This window comes from Eucyclogobius newberryi, unplaced genomic scaffold (assembly GCF_026437365.1).
Source record: "Eucyclogobius newberryi isolate DKJ021-1_F unplaced genomic scaffold, fEucNew1.0.hap1 SCAF_7, whole genome shotgun sequence".
NCBI classification, from domain to species: Eukaryota; Metazoa; Chordata; class Actinopteri; order Gobiiformes; family Gobiidae; genus Eucyclogobius; species Eucyclogobius newberryi.
The window spans coordinates 18798652-18818997 of record NW_027316389.1 but is presented as its reverse complement, the minus strand read 5'-3'; the positions used below and the strand labels follow the sequence as shown (position 1 = coordinate 18818997).

The 20346-nt window shown below is 44.0% G+C and overlaps 1 protein-coding gene across 2 annotated transcripts; it reads left to right on the top strand.

Moving 5' to 3' along the window:
* Positions 1-497: 497 nt before the first annotated feature.
* Positions 498-20100, top strand: slc6a13 (solute carrier family 6 member 13). Of its 2 annotated transcripts, none has more exons than XM_072435187.1 (14): positions 498-698; positions 2846-2980; positions 9951-10091; positions 11149-11230; positions 11849-11981; positions 12056-12190; positions 13295-13398; positions 13939-14063; positions 14336-14448; positions 15559-15696; positions 16853-16955; positions 17794-17894; positions 18629-18799; positions 19921-20100. In XM_072435187.1, exons 1-14 carry the CDS (start codon positions 581-583, stop codon positions 20077-20079), a joined length of 1758 nt encoding a protein of 585 aa, XP_072291288.1. In that variant the 5' UTR covers positions 498-580; the 3' UTR covers positions 20080-20100. The 2 variants fall into 2 exon arrangements, with proteins under 2 accessions (XP_072291288.1, XP_072291290.1); XM_072435189.1 differs by having other exon boundaries at positions 9951-10142; positions 11125-11230.
* Positions 20101-20346: the final 246 nt, after the last annotated feature.

Sequence of the window (20346 nt, the reverse complement as noted above, 5' to 3'; positions counted from 1 at the left end):
TTATAGAGGGAAAATGCAATGAAATTAAACAAAAAATACAGCTAGAACTTATAAATGGCTTTGATTTTACCACACACACAAAAATAATAAAATATTGCAGTTGCTTGTAGTATTTTGAGATGTTTTAACCAGTCAAAAGATATACTTGTTTTAAAGTAATGCCAGGTCGACGAGATTATTTATTTTGTTGTTTATTTTCCCCAAACATGCTTTATCGAGTCAAAACATAGAAGACAACAGCATTCTGATTTAGACCTAAGAAAACCAATAATTATTATTACTTACTCTTATTCCTCATTATTCAATAAATCATATTTTTATACCTACCGTAACTAGAAGTTTCAATGTCACTTTAGCGCACAATATTATAATCCTTGTAATAATTCATATTTCCAGCGGTCTTATATCTCTCATATCTTTAATGTACAACCAACACCAGAAACACAACAAACAACGTTCCATAATTGTCCTTTTTGCTGCTTCCTCAGCCGGAGACGCAGATGCGGCTTCAGACCCCAAAGGTGACCACGGCAACGGGCCGAGCGGGGGCCTGGACGTGCCGTCGGGTTCAGAGGTGAAGATGGACGAGAGGGGCCAGTGGGGGAACAAGCTGGAGTTTGTGCTGTCCGTGGCAGGAGAGATCATCGGCCTGGGGAACGTGTGGCGCTTTCCGTACCTATGCTACAAGAACGGAGGGGGTGAGAGACGGGACAGACACAAGACGCTCACGACGTGTTCATATAGACTCTTGAAAAGATGATAAAGGGCTCCAGTGATTAATCTGGCTATTTTAATGACAAATAATCAGGACTTTACTTTTTTTCTCTGGAAATCTAAACTTGAGACTTGCCGAGTCCCCCTTGTCCAAATATATTCACGACAAGCATTTATTTCAGATACATGAGCAATAATTGGAGTCGTATTTGTTCCAGTTTGAGCGTGATTTGTACTATTTATTTGACCCTCTGACCAGACAAAAGAACTACCTGCAATCTCTGGAGATCACCCCAGGACACTGCTATTTTAGGTGTAAATGAAGTCAATTTGACCCTAAAAACCTAAACATAACAGAGAAAATGATTTGACTATAGTTGATTAATTGAAAAAAAAATCATAATAAATTGCTGATTGTGCATTTGCAGCCCTATTTATTTTATTTTATTTATTTAATCAATCAATCAATCAATCAATCAATCCATCTATCGATCCATCCGTCCATCCGTCCATCCGTCCATCTATCTTTCTATCTATCTATCTATCCATGTATTTATTTTATTTTATTTTATTTTATTTTATTTCATTTCATTTATTTCATTTATTTCATTTATTTCATTTATTTCATTTATTTCATTTATTTCATTTATATGTGTGTAACTTTTCTAGCAGATGATAATTGTATTTATTTCGTGCAGAGTTATATTATTCTACACGTTTAAATGAGAACGCAGTGCAGCTTTTCACACTCCTGCAGACCAAGGCCTGGCTGCAGTTTTTAAGACATATCTTGGTTAATTAGTTATCTATTGCAATTGCTCAATCCCAAAGTACTAAAGTAAAGTAAAGTAAACATTAGACTGCAGTAACTCTCCACTTAGTCCATTTACAAGTTAATGTGTACAGTAAAAACTCGCTATTTGCAGAACGGGTTGTACTTTGTCAGTTATACATTTTTAACTGGAGTAGTTTCCATACACCGTACATTTACTCCTACTTGAGTAATATATTGGGACAGTACTACAAATCATCACCACACCATCACCACACCATCACCACACCATCACAAAACCATCAGCACACCATCACCACACCATCTCGAAACCATCACCACACCATCACAAAACCATCAGCACACCATCACCACACCATCTCGAAACCATCACCACACCATCACAAAACCATCACCACACCATCACCACACCATCTCGAAACCATCACCACACCATCACAAAACCATCACCACACCATCACAAAACCATCAGCACACCATCACCACACCATCTCGAAACCATCACCACACCATCACCACACCATCACCACACCATCACAAAACCATCAGCACACCATCACCACACCATCTCGAAACCATCACCACACCATCACAAAACCATCACCACACCATCACCACACCATCACCACACCATCACAAAACCATCAGCACACCATCACCACACCATCTCGAAACCATCACCACACCATCACAAAACCATCACCACACCATCACCACACCATCTCGAAACCATCACCACACCATCTCGAAACCATCACCACACCATCACAAAACCATCACCACACCATCACCACACCATCTCGAAACCATCACCACACCATCACCACACCATCACCACACCATCACAAAACCATCAGCACACCATCACCACACCATCTCGAAACCATCACCACACCATCACAAAACCATCACCACACCATCACCACACCATCTCGAAACCATCACCACACCATCACAAAACCATCACCACACCATCACCAAACCATCACCACACCATCACAAAACCATCACCACACCATCACCACACCATCTCGAAACCATCACCACACCATCACAAAACCATCACCACACCATCACCAAACCATCATCACACCATCACAAAACCATCACCACACCATCACCCCACCCTCACCACATCATCACCAAACCATCATCACCAAACCATCATCACACCATCAAGAAACCATCATCACACCATCACCAAACCATCAACACACCATCACCAGACCCTGACACGAAGTGTTTCAAGTATACTTTTGAAGTACAAATAATTGAATAATGATCTTCTGATTTGATTTTAAGGATATGTTGTGTATTTTAATACTTTGTTTCTTGCAGGAGCCTTCTTCATCCCGTACTTGATCTTTTTGTTTGCCTGTGGCATCCCAGTCTTCCTCCTGGAGACGGCTCTGGGGCAGTTCACCAGTGAAGGAGGCATCACCTGCTGGAGGAAAATATGCCCTTTATTCGAAGGCCAGTACCACCATGGGCCAGTGCAATACAGTCAATAGTCTTAGTGCAATGCAGTCAATAGTCTTAGTGCAATACAGTCAATAGTCTTAGTGCAATACAGTCAATAGTCTTAGTGCAATACAGTCAATAGTCTTAAGTGCAATACAGTCAATAGTCTTAGTGCAATGCAGTCAATAGTCTTAGTCCAATGCCGTCAATAGTCTTAGTGCAATACAGTCAATAGTCTTAGTGCAATACAGTCAATAGTCTTAAGTGCAATACAGTCAATGGTCTTGAGTGCAATACAGTCAATAGTCTTAAGTGCAATACAGTCAATAGTCTTGAGTGCAATACAGTCAATAGTCTTAGTGCAATGCAGTCAATAGTCTTAGTGCAATACAGTCAATAGTCTTAAGTGCAATACAGTCAATAGTCTTAAGTGCAATACAGCCAATAGTCTTGAGTGCAAATGCAGTCAATAGTCTTAGTGCAAATGCAGTCAAAAGTTTTAGTGCAATACAGTCAATAGTCTTAAGTGCAATACAGTCAATAGTCTTAAGTGCAATACAGTCAATAGTCTTGAGTGCAATACAGTCAATAGTCTTAGTGCAATGCAGTCAATAGTCTTAGTGCAATACAGTCAATAGTCTTAATGCAAATGCAGTCAAAAGTCTTAGTGCAATACAGTCAATAGTCTTAGTGCAAATACAGTCAATAGTCTTAGTGCAAATGCAGTCAAAAGTTTTAGTGCAATACAGTCAATAGTCTTGAGTGCAATACAGTCAATAGTCTTAGTGCAAATGCAGTCAAAAGTCTTAGTGACATACAGTCAATAGTCTTAGTGCAAATACAGTCAATAGTCTTAGTGCAATACAGTCAATAGTCTTAGTCCAATGCCGTCAATAGTCTTAGTGCAATGCAGTCAATAGTCTTAGTGCAATACAGTCAATAGTCGTAGTGCAATACAGTCAATAGTCTTAGTGCAAATGCAGTGAATAGTCTTGAGTGCAAATGCAGTCAAAAGTCTTAGTGCAATACAGTCAATAGTCTTAGTGCAAATACAGTCAATAGTCTTAGTGCAATAGTCAATAGTCTTAGTCCAATGCTGTCAATAGTCTTAGTGCAATGCAGTCAATAGTCTTAGTGCAATACAGTCAATAGTCTTAGTGCAAATACAGTCAATAGTCTTAGTGCCATACAGTCAATAGTCTTAGTGCCATACAGTAAACAGTCTTGAGTGCAATACAGTCAATAGTCTTAGTGCAATGCAGTCAATAATATTAGTGCAATGCTGTCAATAGTCTTAGTGCAATGCAGTCAATAGTCTTAGTGCAATGCAGTCAATAGTCCAAGTGCAATGCAGTCAATAGTCTTAGTGCAATGCAGTCAATAGTCTTAAGTGCAATACAGTCAATAGTCTTAGTGCAATGCAGTCAATAGTCTTAGTGCAATACAGTCAATAGTCTTAGTGCAATGCAGTCAATAGTCTTAGTGCAATGCAGTCAATAGTCTTAAGTGCAATACAGTCAATAGTCTTAGTGCAATGCAGTCAATAGTCTTAAGTGCAATGCAGTCAATAGTCTTAGTCATTGGTATTTCTTTTCAGAAGGTGCAATTTGTCACCTTTCTGCTGAGGGGGTTTGCCTTTTTTCTCCATCAGAGATCTTATTGCATTGTCTGAAATGTTTAGCCAGCTTGGTGTTTTTATTGTCTCTCTCTGGTCTCACTCTCTGGCCTCTCTCTGGTGTTTTGCTGGTCTCACTCTGTGGTTTCTCTCTGGTCTCTCTCTGGTCTCTCTCCGGTCTCACTCTCTGGTCTCTCTCTGGTCTCTCTCTGGTCTCTCTCTGGCCTCTCTCTGGTCTCACTCTCTGGTCTCACTCTCTGGTCTCACTCTCTGGTCTCTCTCTCTGGTCTCTCTCCGGTCTCTCTCCGGTCTCACTCTCTGGTCTCTCTCTGATCTCTCTCTGGTCTCACTCTCTGGTCTCTCTCTGGCCTCTCTCTGGTCTCACTCTCTGGTCTCTCTCTGGCCTCTCTCTGGTCTCTCTCTCTGGTCTCTCTCTGGTCTCACTCTCTGGTCTCTCTCTGATCTCTCTCTGGTCTCACTCTCTGGTCTCACTCTCTGGTCTCACTCTCTGGTCTCTCTCTGGTCTCTCTCTGGTCTCTCTCTCTGGTCTCACTCTCTGGTCTCTCTCTGGTCTCTCTCTGGTCTCTCTCTGGTCTCACTCTCTGGTCTCACTCTCTGGTCTCTCTCTGGTCTCTCTCTGGTCTCACTTTCTGGTCCCCTTCTGGTCTCTCTCTGGTCTCTCTCTGGTCTCACTCTCTGGTCTCTCTCTGGTCTCACTCTCTGGTCTCTCTCTGGTCTCTCTCTGGCCTCTCTCTGGCCTCTCTCTGGTCTCACTCTCTGGTCTCTCTCTGGTTTCACTCTCTGGTCTCTCTCTGGTCTCTCTCTGGTCTCACTCTGGTCTCTCTCGTCTCACTCTCTGGTCTCTCTCTGGTCTCTCTCTGGTCTCTCTCTGGTCTCACTCTCTGGTCTCTCTCTGGTCTCTCTCTGGTCCCCTTCTGGTCTCTCTCTGGCTTCTCTCTGGTCTCTCTCTGGTCTCTCTCTGGTCTCACTCTGGTCTCACTCTCTGGTCTCTCTCTGGTCTCTCTCTGGTCTCACTCTCTGGTCTCTCTCTGGTCTCTCTCTGGCCTCTCTCTGGTCTCACTCTCTGGTCTCTCTCTGGTCTCTCTCTGGTCTCACTCTCTGGTCTCTCTCTGGTCTCACTCTCTGGTCTCTCTCTGGTCTCTCTCTGGTCTCTCTCTGGTCTCACTCTCTGGTCTCACTCTCTGGTCTCACTCTCTGGTCTCTCTCTGGTCTCTCTCTGGTCTCTCTCTCTGGTCTCACTTTCTGGTCCCCTTCTGGTCTCTCTCTGGTCTCTCTCTGGTCTCACTCTCTGGTCTCTCTCTGGTCTCACTCTCTGGTCTCTCTCTGGCCTCTCTCTGGCCTCTCTCTGGTCTCACTCTCTGGTCTCTCTCTGGTTTCACTCTCTGGTCTCTCTCTGGTCTCTCTCTGGTCTCACTCTGGTCTCTCTCGTCTCACTCTCTGGTCTCTCTCTGGTCTCTCTCTGGTCTCTCTCTGGTCTCACTCTCTGGTCTCTCTCTGGTCTCTCTCTGGTCCCCTTCTGGCTTCTCTCTGGTCTCTCTCTGGTCTCTCTCTGGTCTCACTCTCTGGTCTCTCTCTGGTCTCTCTCTGGTCTCACTCTCTGGTCTCTCTCTGGTCTCTCTCTGGCCTCTCTCTGGTCTCACTCTCTGGTCTCTCTCTGGTCTCTCTCTGGTCTCACTCTCTGGTCTCTCTCTGGTCTCACTCTCTGGTCTCTCTCTGGTCTCACTCTCTGGTCCCTCTCTGGTCTCTCTCTGGCTTCCCTCTGGTCTCTCTCTGGTCTCTCGCTGGTCTCTCTCTCTGGTCTCTCGCTGGTCTCACTCTGGTCTCTCTCTGGTCACTCTCTGGTCTCTCTCTGGTCTCTCTCTGGTCTCTCTCTGGTCTCTCTCTGGTCTCACTCTCTGGTCTCTCTCTGGTCTCACTTTCTGGTCCCCTTCTGGTCTCTCTCTGGTCTCTCGCTGGTCTCACTCTGGTCTCTCTCTGGTCTCACTCTCTGGTCTCTCTCTGGTCTCTCTCTGGTCTCTCTCTGGTCTCACTCTCTGGTCTCTCTCTGGTCTCACTTTCTGGTCCCCTTCTGGTCTCTCTCTGGTCTCTCTCTGGTCTCACTCTCTGGTCTCTCTCTGGTCTCTCTCTGGCCTCTCTCTGGCCTCTCTCTGGTCTCACTCTCTGGTCTCTCTCTGGTCTCTCTCTGGTCTCACTCTCTGGTCTCTCTCTGGTCTCTCTCTGGTCTCACTCTGGTCTCTCTCTGGTCTCACTCTCTGGTCTCACTCTCTGGTCTCTCTCTGGTCTCACTCTCTGGTCTCTCTCTGGTCTCTCTCTGGTCCCCTTCTGGTCCCCTTCTGGTCTCTCTCTGGCTTCTCTCTGGTCTCTCTCTGGTCTCTCTCTGGTCTCACTCTCTGGTCTCTCTCTGGTCTCACTCTCTGGTCTCTCTCTGGTCTCTCTCTGGCCTCTCTCTGGTCTCACTCTCTGGTCTCTCTCTGGTCTCTCTCTGGTCTCACTCTCTGGTCTCTCTCTGGTCTCACTCTCTGGTCTCTCTCTGGTCTCACTCTCTGGTCCCTCTCTGGTCTCTCTCTGGCTTCTCTCTGGTCTCTCTCTGGTCTCTTGCTGGTCTCACTCTCTGGTCCCTCTCTGGTCTCTCTCTGGCTTCTCTCTGGTCTCTCTCTGGTCTCTTGCTGGTCTCACTCTCTGGTCCCTCTCTGGTCTATCTCTGGCTTCTCTCTGGTCTCTCTCTGGTCTCTCGCTGGTCTCTCTCTCTGGTCTCTCGCTGGTCTCACTCTCTGGTCTCTCTCTGGTCTCTCTCTGGCCTCTCTCTGGCCTCTCTCTGGTCTCACTCTCTGGTCTCTCTCTGGTCTCTCTCTGGTCTCACTCTCTGGTCTCTCTCTGGTCTCTCTCTGGTCTCTCTCTGGTCTCTCTCTGGTCTCACTCTCTGGTCTCACTCTCTGGTCTCTCTCTGGTCTCTCTCTGGTCTCACTCTCTGGTCTCTCTCTGGTCTCTCTCTGGTCCCCTTCTGGTCTCTCTCTGGCTTCTCTCTGGTCTCTCTCTGGTCTCTCTCTGGTCTCACTCTCTGGTCTCTCTCTGGTCTCACTCTCTGGTCTCTCTCTGGTCTCTCTCTGGCCTCTCTCTGGTCTCACTCTCTGGTCTCTCTCTGGTCTCTCTCTGGTCTCACTCTCTGGTCTCTCTCTGGTCTCACTCTCTGGTCTCTCTCTGGTCTCACTCTCTGGTCCCTCTCTGGTCTCTCTCTGGCTTCTCTCTGGTCTCTCTCTGGTCTCTTGCTGGTCTCACTCTCTGGTCCCTCTCTGGTCTCTCTCTGGCTTCTCTCTGGTCTCTCTCTGGTCTCTTGCTGGTCTCACTCTCTGGTCCCTCTCTGGTCTATCTCTGGCTTCTCTCTGGTCTCTCTCTGGTCTCTCGCTGGTCTCTCTCTCTGGTCTCTCGCTGGTCTCTCTCTCTGGTCTCTCTCTGGTCTCACTCTCTGGTCTCTCTCTGGTCTCACTCTCTGGTCTCTCTCTGGTCTCACTCTCTGGTCCCTCTCTGGTCTCTCTCTGGCTTCCCTCTGGTCTCTCTCTGGTCTCTCGCTGGTCTCTCTCTCTGGTCTCTCGCTGGTCTCACTCTGGTCTCTCTCTGGTCACTCTCTGGTCTCTCTCTGGTCTCTCTCTGGTCTCTCTCTGGTCTCTCTCTGGTCTCACTCTCTGGTCTCTCTCTGGTCTCACTTTCTGGTCCCCTTCTGGTCTCTCTCTGGTCTCTCGCTGGTCTCACTCTGGTCTCTCTCTGGTCTCACTCTCTGGTCTCTCTCTGGTCTCTCTCTGGTCTCTCTCTGGTCTCACTCTCTGGTCTCTCTCTGGTCTCACTTTCTGGTCCCCTTCTGGTCTCTCTCTGGTCTCTCTCTGGTCTCACTCTCTGGTCTCTCTCTGGTCTCTCTCTGGCCTCTCTCTGGCCTCTCTCTGGTCTCACTCTCTGGTCTCTCTCTGGTCTCTCTCTGGTCTCACTCTCTGGTCTCTCTCTGGTCTCTCTCTGGTCTCACTCTGGTCTCTCTCTGGTCTCACTCTCTGGTCTCACTCTCTGGTCTCTCTCTGGTCTCTCTCTGGTCTCACTCTCTGGTCTCTCTCTGGTCTCTCTCTGGTCCCCTTCTGGTCTCTCTCTGGCTTCTCTCTGGTCTCTCTCTGGTCTCTCTCTGGTCTCACTCTCTGGTCTCTCTCTGGTCTCACTCTCTGGTCTCTCTCTGGTCTCTCTCTGGCCTCTCTCTGGTCTCACTCTCTGGTCTCTCTCTGGTCTCTCTCTGGTCTCACTCTCTGGTCTCTCTCTGGTCTCACTCTCTGGTCTCTCTCTGGTCTCACTCTCTGGTCCCTCTCTGGTCTCACTCTCTGGTCCCTCTCTGGTCTCTCTCTGGCTTCTCTCTGGTCTCTCTCTGGTCTCTTGCTGGTCTCACTCTCTGGTCCCTCTCTGGTCTCTCTCTGGCTTCTCTCTGGTCTCTCTCTGGTCTCTTGCTGGTCTCACTCTCTGGTCCCTCTCTGGTCTATCTCTGGCTTCTCTCTGGTCTCTCTCTGGTCTCTCGCTGGTCTCTCTCTCTGGTCTCTCGCTGGTCTCTCTCTCTGGTCTCTCGCTGGTCTCACTCTCTGGTCTCTCTCTGGTCTCTCTCTGGCCTCTCTCTGGCCTCTCTCTGGTCTCACTCTCTGGTCTCTCTCTGGTCTCTCTCTGGTCTCACTCTCTGGTCTCTCTCTGGTCTCTCTCTGGTTTCACTCTGGTCTCTCTCTGGTCTCACTCTCTGGTCTCACTCTCTGGTCTCTCTCTGGTCTCTCTCTGGTCTCACTCTCTGGTCTCTCTCTGGTCTCTCTCTGGTCCCCTTCTGGTCTCTCTCTGGTCTCTCTCTGGTCTCACTCTCTGGTCTCTCTCTGGTCTCACTCTCTGGTCTCTCTCTGGTCTCACTCTCTGGTCTCTCTCTGGTCTCTCTCTGGCCTCTCTCTGGTCTCACTCTCTGGTCTCTCTCTGGTCTCTCTCTGGTCTCACTCTCTGGTCTCTCTCTGGTCTCACTCTCTGGTCCCTCTCTGGTCTCTCTCTGGCTTCTCTCTGGTCTCTCTCTGGTCTCTTGCTGGTCTCACTCTCTGGTCCCTCTCTGGTCTCTCTCTGGCTTCTCTCTGGTCTCTCTCTGGTCTCTTGCTGGTCTCACTCTCTGGTCCCTCTCTGGTCTATCTCTGGCTTCTCTCTGGTCTCTCTCTGGTCTCTCGCTGGTCTCTCTCTCTGGTCTCTCGCTGGTCTCTCTCTCTGGTCTCTCGCTGGTCTCTCTCTCTGGTCTCTCGCTGGTCTCTCTCTCTGGTCTCTCGCTGGTCTCACTCTCTGGTCTCTCTCTGGTCTCTGCAGGAGTGGGCTATGCGACGCAGGTGATCGTGGCTCTGCTGAATGTGTATTACATCATAGTGTTAGCCTGGGCCATCTTCTACCTGTCCAACTCCTTCACCTGGGACCTGCCCTGGGCCTCCTGCAACAACACCTGGAACACAGGCAGGACAAACTCCTACTACAATACTGCTATTGCTACTGCTACTACTATTACTACCACTACTACTACTGCTACTGCTACTCTACAATTTGTATTTTACCAACTGTTATCAGAAAAATTTCATCACACATTACTTTCTCAAGATATGTTACTTCTCAAGATATACGTTACATATGTTACTTACAGTGCAGTTAAAATGTTTTTCAAACTTGTTTTAAGCTATTACATTACACTTTTTTCATTATCGAATAGTGATGCTGACAGAGGGATCAAAAAGCATTCCAAAGTGCAAAAATATCAATAGCTAACTAACTATTTTGAAATACATGGATAAATGTTAGTTTTGTGCACATATAGCCCACTGTATTTAATGTTTAGATCAGTTCAAGCTGTGATGGAGCGAAAACAACACTCCAAATTATTACCATGCATTTTAACACAAAACTAAAAAATCCCTGGTATTGCCCATCACTATCATGGAATCCAGATAAGTTACTGTTACCTTCATCACTTTTAAGCCCACTTTCTTGTCTTTCATGGTTTTATTTTTCTTTTACCTTGAGCTGCACAGTATATCGCGATTCAAAAACGTAGCCATTATCTAATCGCAACACAGAAAAATCGTAATAGCGTATTTTCCGGACTATAAGTCACCGGAGAATAATTCGCACCAGTCAAAAAATGCATAATAGAGAAGAAAAATAAATACATAAGTTGCACTGGAGTATGAAATGCGATGGCAAGTGTGAAAATAACAAATAATATCACATATAAGTCGCTCCGGAGTATATAATTATAAATATAAGTATAAGTCCGCATCCTGGCCAAAACTATGAAAAAAGGTGCGACCAATAGTCCGGAAAATACGGGTAATTTATTTTGCCCCAAACCGTGGCCTGTCATACTTCTGGGAAAACTCCATCTCGTCCTGTCCCTTTCATCCTTTCCGTTCCCATCACAAACTTTGTCCCAGTGGCCTCTGTGTAACTTTGGAAACCTCAGAGAACGCTTGGATTTCTATGCTTCATTCACACCCTTTTTGTGCCCTCTTCTTTCAAGATTCCTGTAAGGAGTTTCAAAGGGGGAACCGCTCCACGGGTTACTATGACAACGCTACCTCTCCCGTCATTGAGTTCTGGGAGTAAGTGTTTTCGTTTGTGACCTGATGTGACATGTTAGAGAGATACACAACTAATTGATTATTATCATATTCAGCAACTAACATTGTAATCGAATAATTCTTATCTTGGTTTTACCCAGACCCCAAAACATGCCATGATTTTGCTGAGAGAAGGAAATTTGAACTTTTAAGGTTCATACCAATCCATCCATCCGCGGGGATTCATTTGTGTCAAATATGAAAAAAAAATCTCATATTATTGGGCCGTTAGCGAGGTAATAATCTGGGAAATAATTCTTAGTTGCAGCCTTAGTTAAATTGCAAGAGCAGATAGCTACTGTTACAGCATACTTTTACTCTCACTGAAGTAGTATATTTTACTGTGGACAGTATGTAACTTTCTGGAGGTGGATACTTGCCTGTATGATTTCATGGAAAAAGAAAGTTTAAACCAGACTCCACAACATTCTTCATGGAGAATGACACGTTTTATGCCATATTGTGGAATATTAACCAAAAGCAACCATGGAACAAAAGCAAGAAGAGGCTCCTCCTCCAGGCCAAGTACGAGTCAGGTTTGTGGAGATGCAAACCCACTCGCAATAAAGATAGCTTTATAGCACCCACTGTGACCTCCAGGCGCAGGGTCCTGCGTCTCTCCTCAGGCCTTCACCACATCGGCTCTCTGAACTGGGACCTGGTGCTCTGTTTACTCGTGGCTTGGATCATCTGTTACTTCTGCATCTGGAAAGGAGTGAAGTCCACAGGGAAGGTGAGGAACAGGTTTTCTGTTTTTTTTTACAGTGACTATATTGCTCATGTTTAATATGATATGCATCTGTGCAGGTGGTGTACTTCACCGCCACCTTCCCGTACCTGATGTTGGTGGTTTTGCTGATCAGAGGCGTGACTCTGCCAGGGGCCATGAGAGGGGTATACTTTTACCTGTATCCAGACCTCAGCAGGCTGTCCGACCCTCAGGTACGGTACGGTGTAACTGACAGAGACATGTATACATGGGAAACAACCTGGGAAACAACACAGCTTTCAAACAGATCTTATTTACTTCTTTCATGGATCCGGTGTGAAATTTTAGAAGGAATAACAATAATGTGAAGAAGAAAAAAAATGAGCAGCCATTGATGTCCTGTCTTGTAGCCATCTACTTTTCATTGCATTCTGAATAATGGTAGTTTGAGCTACATTTTCCCTATCCCAATGACCTGCCAAGACTCAGGCGTCTTTGGCAGGTCATTGAGGCCAAAACCAGCAAATGTAAAGTTGTCGGGCTGAATATCTCTCTTTGTACACCAAATCTCAAGTTCTTGTTAGACTGTTGGATTCACAGCCTCTGCTCTCAGCTCCTTGAGCTGGGAAACCTCTCCATCACAGAACACAGAGGTCATTTGAAATTTGAAGGGCTTTTTCAGAGTAGAAAGTGCTGCTCTTCTGGCACTGGAGTGTCTGTGAGAGTTAATGAGGTTTTTGCTCTCGTTATGTCAGGTCTAAAAGGCTGAGGAACGAGGGGAAAGGAGGTGCACAATTGTGACTGCCGATTTAGTTATAGGATAGTTTTTTATTTTGGAGCTACATTTTTCATATAAGCTCTTGGTATCGGAAAACTTCCCCAAGATATTGAGCCAATATTTATTTTATTTGACCCAGTCTTCCATGTTTCATTTCTAGTTTGTCTCAGTCCATTAGTGTAAAAAGACTAGAGAGTTACATTAAAAGTAGAAGAGCAAAGATGATAAATATGCACTTTATTTTTACACAATAATAATGAAAAGTATAAAAATGTTTTAAATAAAATACCCGATAAATACATTTTGTTGATTGAAAATGACTTTTGGATGGAAGTCTTAATGTTTAAAACATTGTCCAGATGGCCACATTTCTTCGATGGATGGACAAATACCCCAACATTTGTCCCATATGTATTGGATAATAATGGGGCTTTACAACGGTAAAATGGGCTCAGAGAGCTGAATATTGTTTTTAAAACATAATAACACATGTCAGAAAATGTTATATTATTCATCTAAAGCACTGCTTCTGTGTGATCCTGATGATCTGCTCTTTCAGGTGTGGATGGACGCTGGCACTCAGATCTTCTTCTCCTATGCCATCTGTCTGGGCTGCCTCACTGCCCTCGGGAGCTACAACAAATACAACAACAACTGCTACAGGTGAAAATGGAACGACGTGGCAACTGATCTGCAGGAAATTCACACTGACCAACCAACTAACTAACTAACTGACTGACTAACTGATTGACTAATCAACTAACCACTCAACCAACCAATCAACCAACCTTTTATTTTAACAAGCCACTTTGGCGCTCAGATATTATAAATGTTCAAGCTTATGTTAGTTTAAATAGACCTGCTTGTTCCCATAGAGGTGTTATTGCTTTGCCATGAATATTCCACGCTAAAATAAACTCCATGGAGACGAGCAGATGACCCCACAAAGCCAAATTAAAGGTTAGATCTGTGGAGAGGCGACCCCACTCACAGTGATTTTGCATGTTTTTGCATATTTTTGAGCAATAAAAACACCTGTAACTACATTCTATATATAACTATGCGCTGCATCTGTACGATTTTCAGTACAATTTTACAACAGTGTTTTTTACAAAAAATCAAAGCCGACAGTGGAGAAACACACGCAAAAATCTACTCAATGAATGTAAATAAATAAATGCATTGCCATGTTGTGTTTTGCAGGGACTGTTTGTGCCTGTGCTTCCTGAACAGTGGCACCAGTTTCATCGCAGGGTTTGCCATCTTCTCGATCCTGGGCTTCATGTCGTACGAGCAAAACGTTCCCATCTCGGAAGTGGCAGAATCAGGTTCTTCTTCTTCTTCTATGGTGTTTTATGGTGGTTGGTATCCAAGTGTTACATTACCGCCACCTACTGTAGTCGTACGTCTTCTGTAATCGTACGTCTTCTGTAGTTGTACGTCTTCTGTAGTTGTACGTCTTCAAAGCACGTGCAGCACTTTGCATTCCATTGCTCTAGGGTTTGTTTGTTTGTTTAATGAGATTTTGATCGCTGTTTGTTCTTGGCGACGGTATTAAATAAACTTATGATTTGTTTTTAAGATGGTTTCTGTTTTGCAGGGCCAGGCTTGGCGTTCATTGCGTACCCTCGCGCCGTCTCCATGATGCCCTTCTCTCCTCTGTGGGCCTGCTGCTTCTTTGTCATGATTGTGTTTCTCGGTTTGGACAGTCAGGTGCAGCTCAAACCATTTGAAAGATTTATGTGTGTGTCTGGTTGTTAGATCATCCTATTTATTCTTGCAATTAATAATTTGTCGTCAAAAGTCTACATAATGGCGTCCATGACTGGAAAACTGCAGTGGTGCGTTCATTTATAGATGTATTAGTTTTTGGACAGTTCATGTAGATTTTATTTGAATCAGAAACAGAAAATACAGGCCATCAAAATGTGTATTATTTATTTGATTTGGATTAGAAAAAAGGGACAATAGCAAAAACAAAATCACAAATCAGGAAGTTTGAATGCACCTTTAATAAATACATCTTACCTACCGTATTCTCCGGATTATAAATCGCACTAGCCAAAAATGCATAATAGAGAAATTTTTTTTAACATATATAAGTCTCACTGGAGTATAAATCGCATTTTTTGGGGAAACGTATTCGATAAAATCCAAGACCAAGAACAGACATTTAATCTTGAAATGCAGTTTAAAATAATAACAGATGAGAGAACATGGTGAATAGGTGTACGTATGCTAACGCTAACACCTTCAGCTACATGACGCACAGACAGAACTGTGGTAAGTGTCTGGTATGTTAATGTAACATATTAACAGTTATTCAGATAAGTATAGCATAAAGAACATGCTAACAAGTTTACCAAAGCATCAGTTTTACCCCAAATCACTAAATCCATTGAATTCTTCTTCCTCTGTGTCACTTCTAAACAACTCCACAAACTCCAGAGGAAGAGGAAGTGCAGATTCTTCTTCTGCGTCGCTTAGAGCCTAGAGCGCCCTCTTGTGGTTGAGAGTGTGAAAATAACAAATACAATATCACATATGCGTCGCTCCGAAGTATAAGTCCGGCCAAAACTATGTAAAAAGGTGCGACTTATAGTCCGGAAAATACGGTAATCAGGAAGTTTGAACGCACCTTTATTAAACAAATCTAAACTAAACAAAACAATTTATAAAGATAAAGTGACATTTTGTTATTCTTAGTCATTCAAACTTGAGACGACTTTCCGTACGACCGCATTATATCGGGATAAACACCACGTATTCTTAACATCCATTTAACAATCCTTCTCCTTCTCCTTCTTCTTCTTGTCGTGCCAGTTCGTGTGCGTGGAGAGCCTGGTCACGGCGATGGTGGACATGTATCCGGCCATGTTTCGCCGCAAGAACCGCCGGGAGCTGTTCATCCTGGGCGTCTCCATAGTGTCCTTCCTCGTGGGCCTCATCATGCTAACCGAGGTCGAGTCAGAACACTTTTTTTATACCCCTGGAATCGGTACACACGGTAGAACACAAGCTAGGCAAGTGCACGTAAATATCGATCAACTACAAAGCTCTACTGGAAAATTCATCCTATAAAATGCTGGAAGAATGTGTATAAAGTTTGCAAAGCTCTACACCTAATATTATGTCCACATATGATACAAAAAAACAATTAATATTGAGGTCCATGTATTCCACACAAAAATCTCCACATTCATAACATATAATATTGACATCTTAAATCCAGCAACACTTTAATTGTTTTACCTGACATTTTGTATTGGTTCTTGTTAAAGTATTTATTTTTGTTTACAATCGCGACATAACGCTGAGAGCTACTGTATTTTCAGCACTATAAGTCGCACCAGCCAAAAATGGCATAATAGAGAAGAAAAAACATATACAAATTGCATTGGAGTATGAAATAAGGTTGCAAGTGTGAAAATTACAAATAACATCAGATATAAGTCGCTCTGGAGTATAAGTATAAATATAAGTCGCACCCCGGCCAAACTATGAAAAAAAGGGCGACATATAGTCCGGAAAATACGGTAAATGTTCTGTGTGAAACGTTTAATAACTGATCAGACATTGAAAGAACACTTTTCAAAAGAAGCAGAAGCAGCACATTTAAGGACAGAGAGAACAAACAATGTATATAAGTTTAATCTACTATATTTCGGTAATAATGGGGATGTCACGAGGTTAGGTTAATCGACAATCGCGATTATTCAGGCTGCAATATAATCGTCAGAAAAAAATAAATAAAATCCTGACAATTTTAGAAGCAAAATTAAGTGCTTTTTGTTTAATATACAGCCCAGAAAATAGACCTAAATGTAAAGAACTTTTTAACTGGCAATTTTTGTCAAATTTAACCTTATTTTGCCTTTCAGAAAGTAAAATTGTGTCACAAACTTGAGGAACAGTCACACATTAGACCACGGGACTGAAAGAAAATTAAAGATTTCACTTAATACTCACTCAATAATCGTAATAATCGTTAAATCGCGATGTAAAATTTGACACCGTGACATCCCTGTAAATCGCCGCCGAGCATCGACACGACTCACATCATCCACGCTGTCACCTCCGTCCATCAAAGGTCAAACTGCATGTTCTTACCTCTCAGGGCGGCCTGTACATCTTCCAGCTGTTTGACTACTACGCCGCCAGTGGGATGTGCCTCCTGTTTGTGGCCATCTTTGAAACCGTTTGCGTCGCCTGGATTTACGGTGGGTTTATGGACGTTTGCCACAACGTCACACAAAGATACGGTTTGCCTTACGGTCGCAAAAAGAGGTGTAAAAATATCATTAAATGAACGCTGTCCACATCCCACAGCACAAAAAGGACGCTGGCTGCTCGGTCTAAATGTGAGTGCGGTCTGGTCTGGTCTGGTCTGGTCTGGACCGGACTGGACTGGCCTGGTTTGGACTGGCCTGGACTGGTCTGGACTAGACTCTCCTGGACTGGTCAAGACTTGCCTGGACTGGTCTGTTCTGTTCTGGTCTGGACTGATCTGGACTGGACTGGACTGGTCTGGTCTGGACTGGTCTGGTCTGGACAGGTCTGGACTGGACTGGTCTGTACTGGTCTGGACTGGACTGGACTGGTCTGGAATGGTCTGGTCTGGACTCGTCTGGACTCATCTGGACTGGTCTGGACTGGACTGGTCTGGTCTGGACTGGACTGATCCGGACTCGTCTGGACTCATCTGGACTGGTCTGGACTGGACTGGTCTGGTCTGGACTGGACTGATCCGGACTCGTCTGGACTCATCTGGACTGGTCTGGACTGGACTCGTTAACCATTAGTCAGCTGGTTGGTTATCGTATGTGCAGAAAGTGTTAAAGATTAGACAAATTTAAAGAATCTTTCACTACATCCATAAATCTCCTCTTTGATCTTCAGCGAGGTTGTTCCACCCGTATGTTCACTGTTCCTCCTGCGTCCAGGTCCAAACCGTCTAAACATGAGCTGGCCTTTTGCTATAGGCTAATGTACCCTTTTTTAAAAACGTATTAATCCAGTCCCTGCTCATTGTTTTAACTCTCCGTCTTTCGGTTAAAGGCGCCGACCGTTTCTACGACAACATAGAGGACATGATCGGCTATCGTCCTGGGCCAATCATTAAATACTGCTGGCTCTTCTTCACCCCGGCCACGTGCTTGGTAAGTCATCGTGATTTATTCCTTAAAATTTGTCTTTTAAAATAACCCACTGACTGATATATGAATTGTTATTTGAATATTTTTTTTGGCACATGGCCTCGGGATTATGTGTTTGATTCCCGGGCCGGACCAAACTTCTCGTGATCTCTCTGGGTGGAGCGTGCACGTTCTTCGCGTCACCGTGGTTGTGTCGGATCAATTGGAAACTCTAAATTGCCCCTCGTGAATGAATGTGCGAGTGAGTGGTTGTATGTGTCTCTTTGTCGCTCTCCAAAGTCACTGGGACAGGTGATATTTGTAAGCGTTAAATTCTGCACGGGTTCTGTCCACCAGAGGGCGGCGTTGCACTAAATGTGGAGATTTGCATGGAACGGGAACCCAAACATGTGCTGTTTTTTCCATTTTAGAATCACGTACGAACAGCAAATTGCTCACATGAAATAAAATCCTCTTCGTCAGATGATTTGAATTTGATGTGGTGCTTCAACTTGCGCAGCATGTCGGCGTGAAGATGTTACTACTTTATGTTCCATAGTAGCATTAAACATACGTCGTGCATTTACTCAATTGCTCAACTGCGTAAACTGCATAAATTTAATAAGATACGATAACGTTACAAGCACAACAGCGACATCTCCACAGACGTGTTTGGTCCGTCCATGAGAAAAGTGACACAGTGCACCTTTAATCTGATCGTGCATTTCTTTATTTAATGTCCGTCCCGTGTTTTTCAGGGGACATTTCTCTTCTCTCTGATCAAATACACCCCTCTGAAGTACAATGGCGTGTACGTATATCCGTGGTGGGGATATGGCATTGGCTGGGTCCTGGCTCTGTCCTCCATCATGTGTATTCCTCTGTGGATTATATTCAAAGTCTCCACCACTCCTGGAACCCTGAAGGAGGTAATGTTTTACAGTCTGCTCGTTCACAATTGTTTTATTTCATCTTTAATGAATCCAAACCTGTGTATTATAAGCCAAATGCAATTACAAATGAATACATTAAAGTGAAAAGGGTGAAATGGGTCTCAACTGTATTAACACATAACATGGCTGGATTTGTAAGTCCGTATTATACTGCCCTCTAGTGGTTTTATAATTTAACACATTACACCTGCATTATTCAGTCAAAGTAAATTAAAAATAATAAAGATCATAAAGCCATAAAGACCCTTGGATGGGAATCCATCCAAGGGTCTCGAAGTGATGGCAAGAATATTTTGAATATACAAAATTCCCTATAAACAGGAGGTGCAAGGCCATGAATTAGAGAATATGAATAAAAGAACATTCACAACCGGGTCCCCACACATCCTGGAAAATAATCTGCCCATTATTCAGGCATAAAACATGGGTAAGCCAAAGAGAAAATGTCAACTCGTTGCTTTGTTGCTCTGAAGTAAATGTAAAAATAATCAATCAAAAACCTTATCTTCATATTACACCTGTTCAGCACAAATTTTCTTTTAACCTTGTAACTCTCTCTACATGTATGTCAGCACGTCATTTGTAGAGATTTCAAAACCAAAAGTTACATGATGAAGTTATTCTTGCTACTGACTCAAAAAAACTATTTCCTTAAAATGTGCACCTTATAAAACCACTACAGAAAAAAAACCTGAATACTTATATTATTTGGTAAATCATATTGAGACTCAAGAGGGTAAGGCAGCCTGATTGACACATGATGGAGAGAGAAAATAAATAACACAAAGCAACAATAAAACATCTTCTGAGTCTGTCAAAAAAAAGGTAAATTTTCGAAGTATTTTTTTTTTGGAATGTCAGTTATAATTTGGGTCCAATTTGTGATTGTCAGTGCACTTTGAGTCATCTTTTTTTTGTAATGACCTTCTTTCCTGCCACCAAAGAATGCTCCAAAGGAATTCATTTATTATTGTGTCCATGAGATTTGAGGCCCAGATACAGTTCTCAAATCTAGTGATGGTGATGTCAAAAACAGTCTCCAGTGCTTTGTTAATCTCAGTGCAATATCTATCATCAATGACTTTTTTTTCCCCCAGCGTCTTAATCATCTGATCACACCAGCCATAGACTTGCCAAAGACACGGCAGGAGCAACAGAGGCTGCTGGCCGTGCTCGGGGCAGAGGAGGAGCGCCTCACACAGAGGACATCGCTCAATAAGGATGACCACTCCGATGACCAAGAGTCCAAGTGTTAAATCACATTATTTTAACAAGGACATGAACGATCGCGAGACGTGAAAGTGTCAACCTTACTATACCTCATGGAAAAAGGTAGATGAACAAACTCACCAACAGGGGGAGCTCCAAGCAGTGCCTTAGGACAGAGTTGGGTAGTACTCAGTAACATTTACTCAAGTACACTTAGATAGGAGTACTTTTACTTAAGTACATTGTTTGGCTGCTCTACCCCGCTTCCAGACTTTGGTGGTATTTGTGTATTTGCAGCAACGATGACCATAATC

What these genes read in the sequence shown, in the direction of transcription:
- slc6a13 (XM_072435189.1), top strand. Translation starts at nt 581, where the DNA reads ATGGACGAGAGGGGCCAGTGGGGGAACAAGCTGGAGTTTGTGCTGTCC. An exon ending in CCCGTCATTGAGTTCTGGGA is followed by an intron (nt 11,231 to 11,848) that starts GTAAGTGTTTTC and finishes TGTGACCTCCAG; the next exon opens with GCGCAGGGTCCTGCGTCTCT. An exon ending in TCACCCCGGCCACGTGCTTG is followed by an intron (nt 17,895 to 18,628) that starts GTAAGTCATCGT and finishes CGTGTTTTTCAG; the next exon opens with GGGACATTTCTCTTCTCTCT.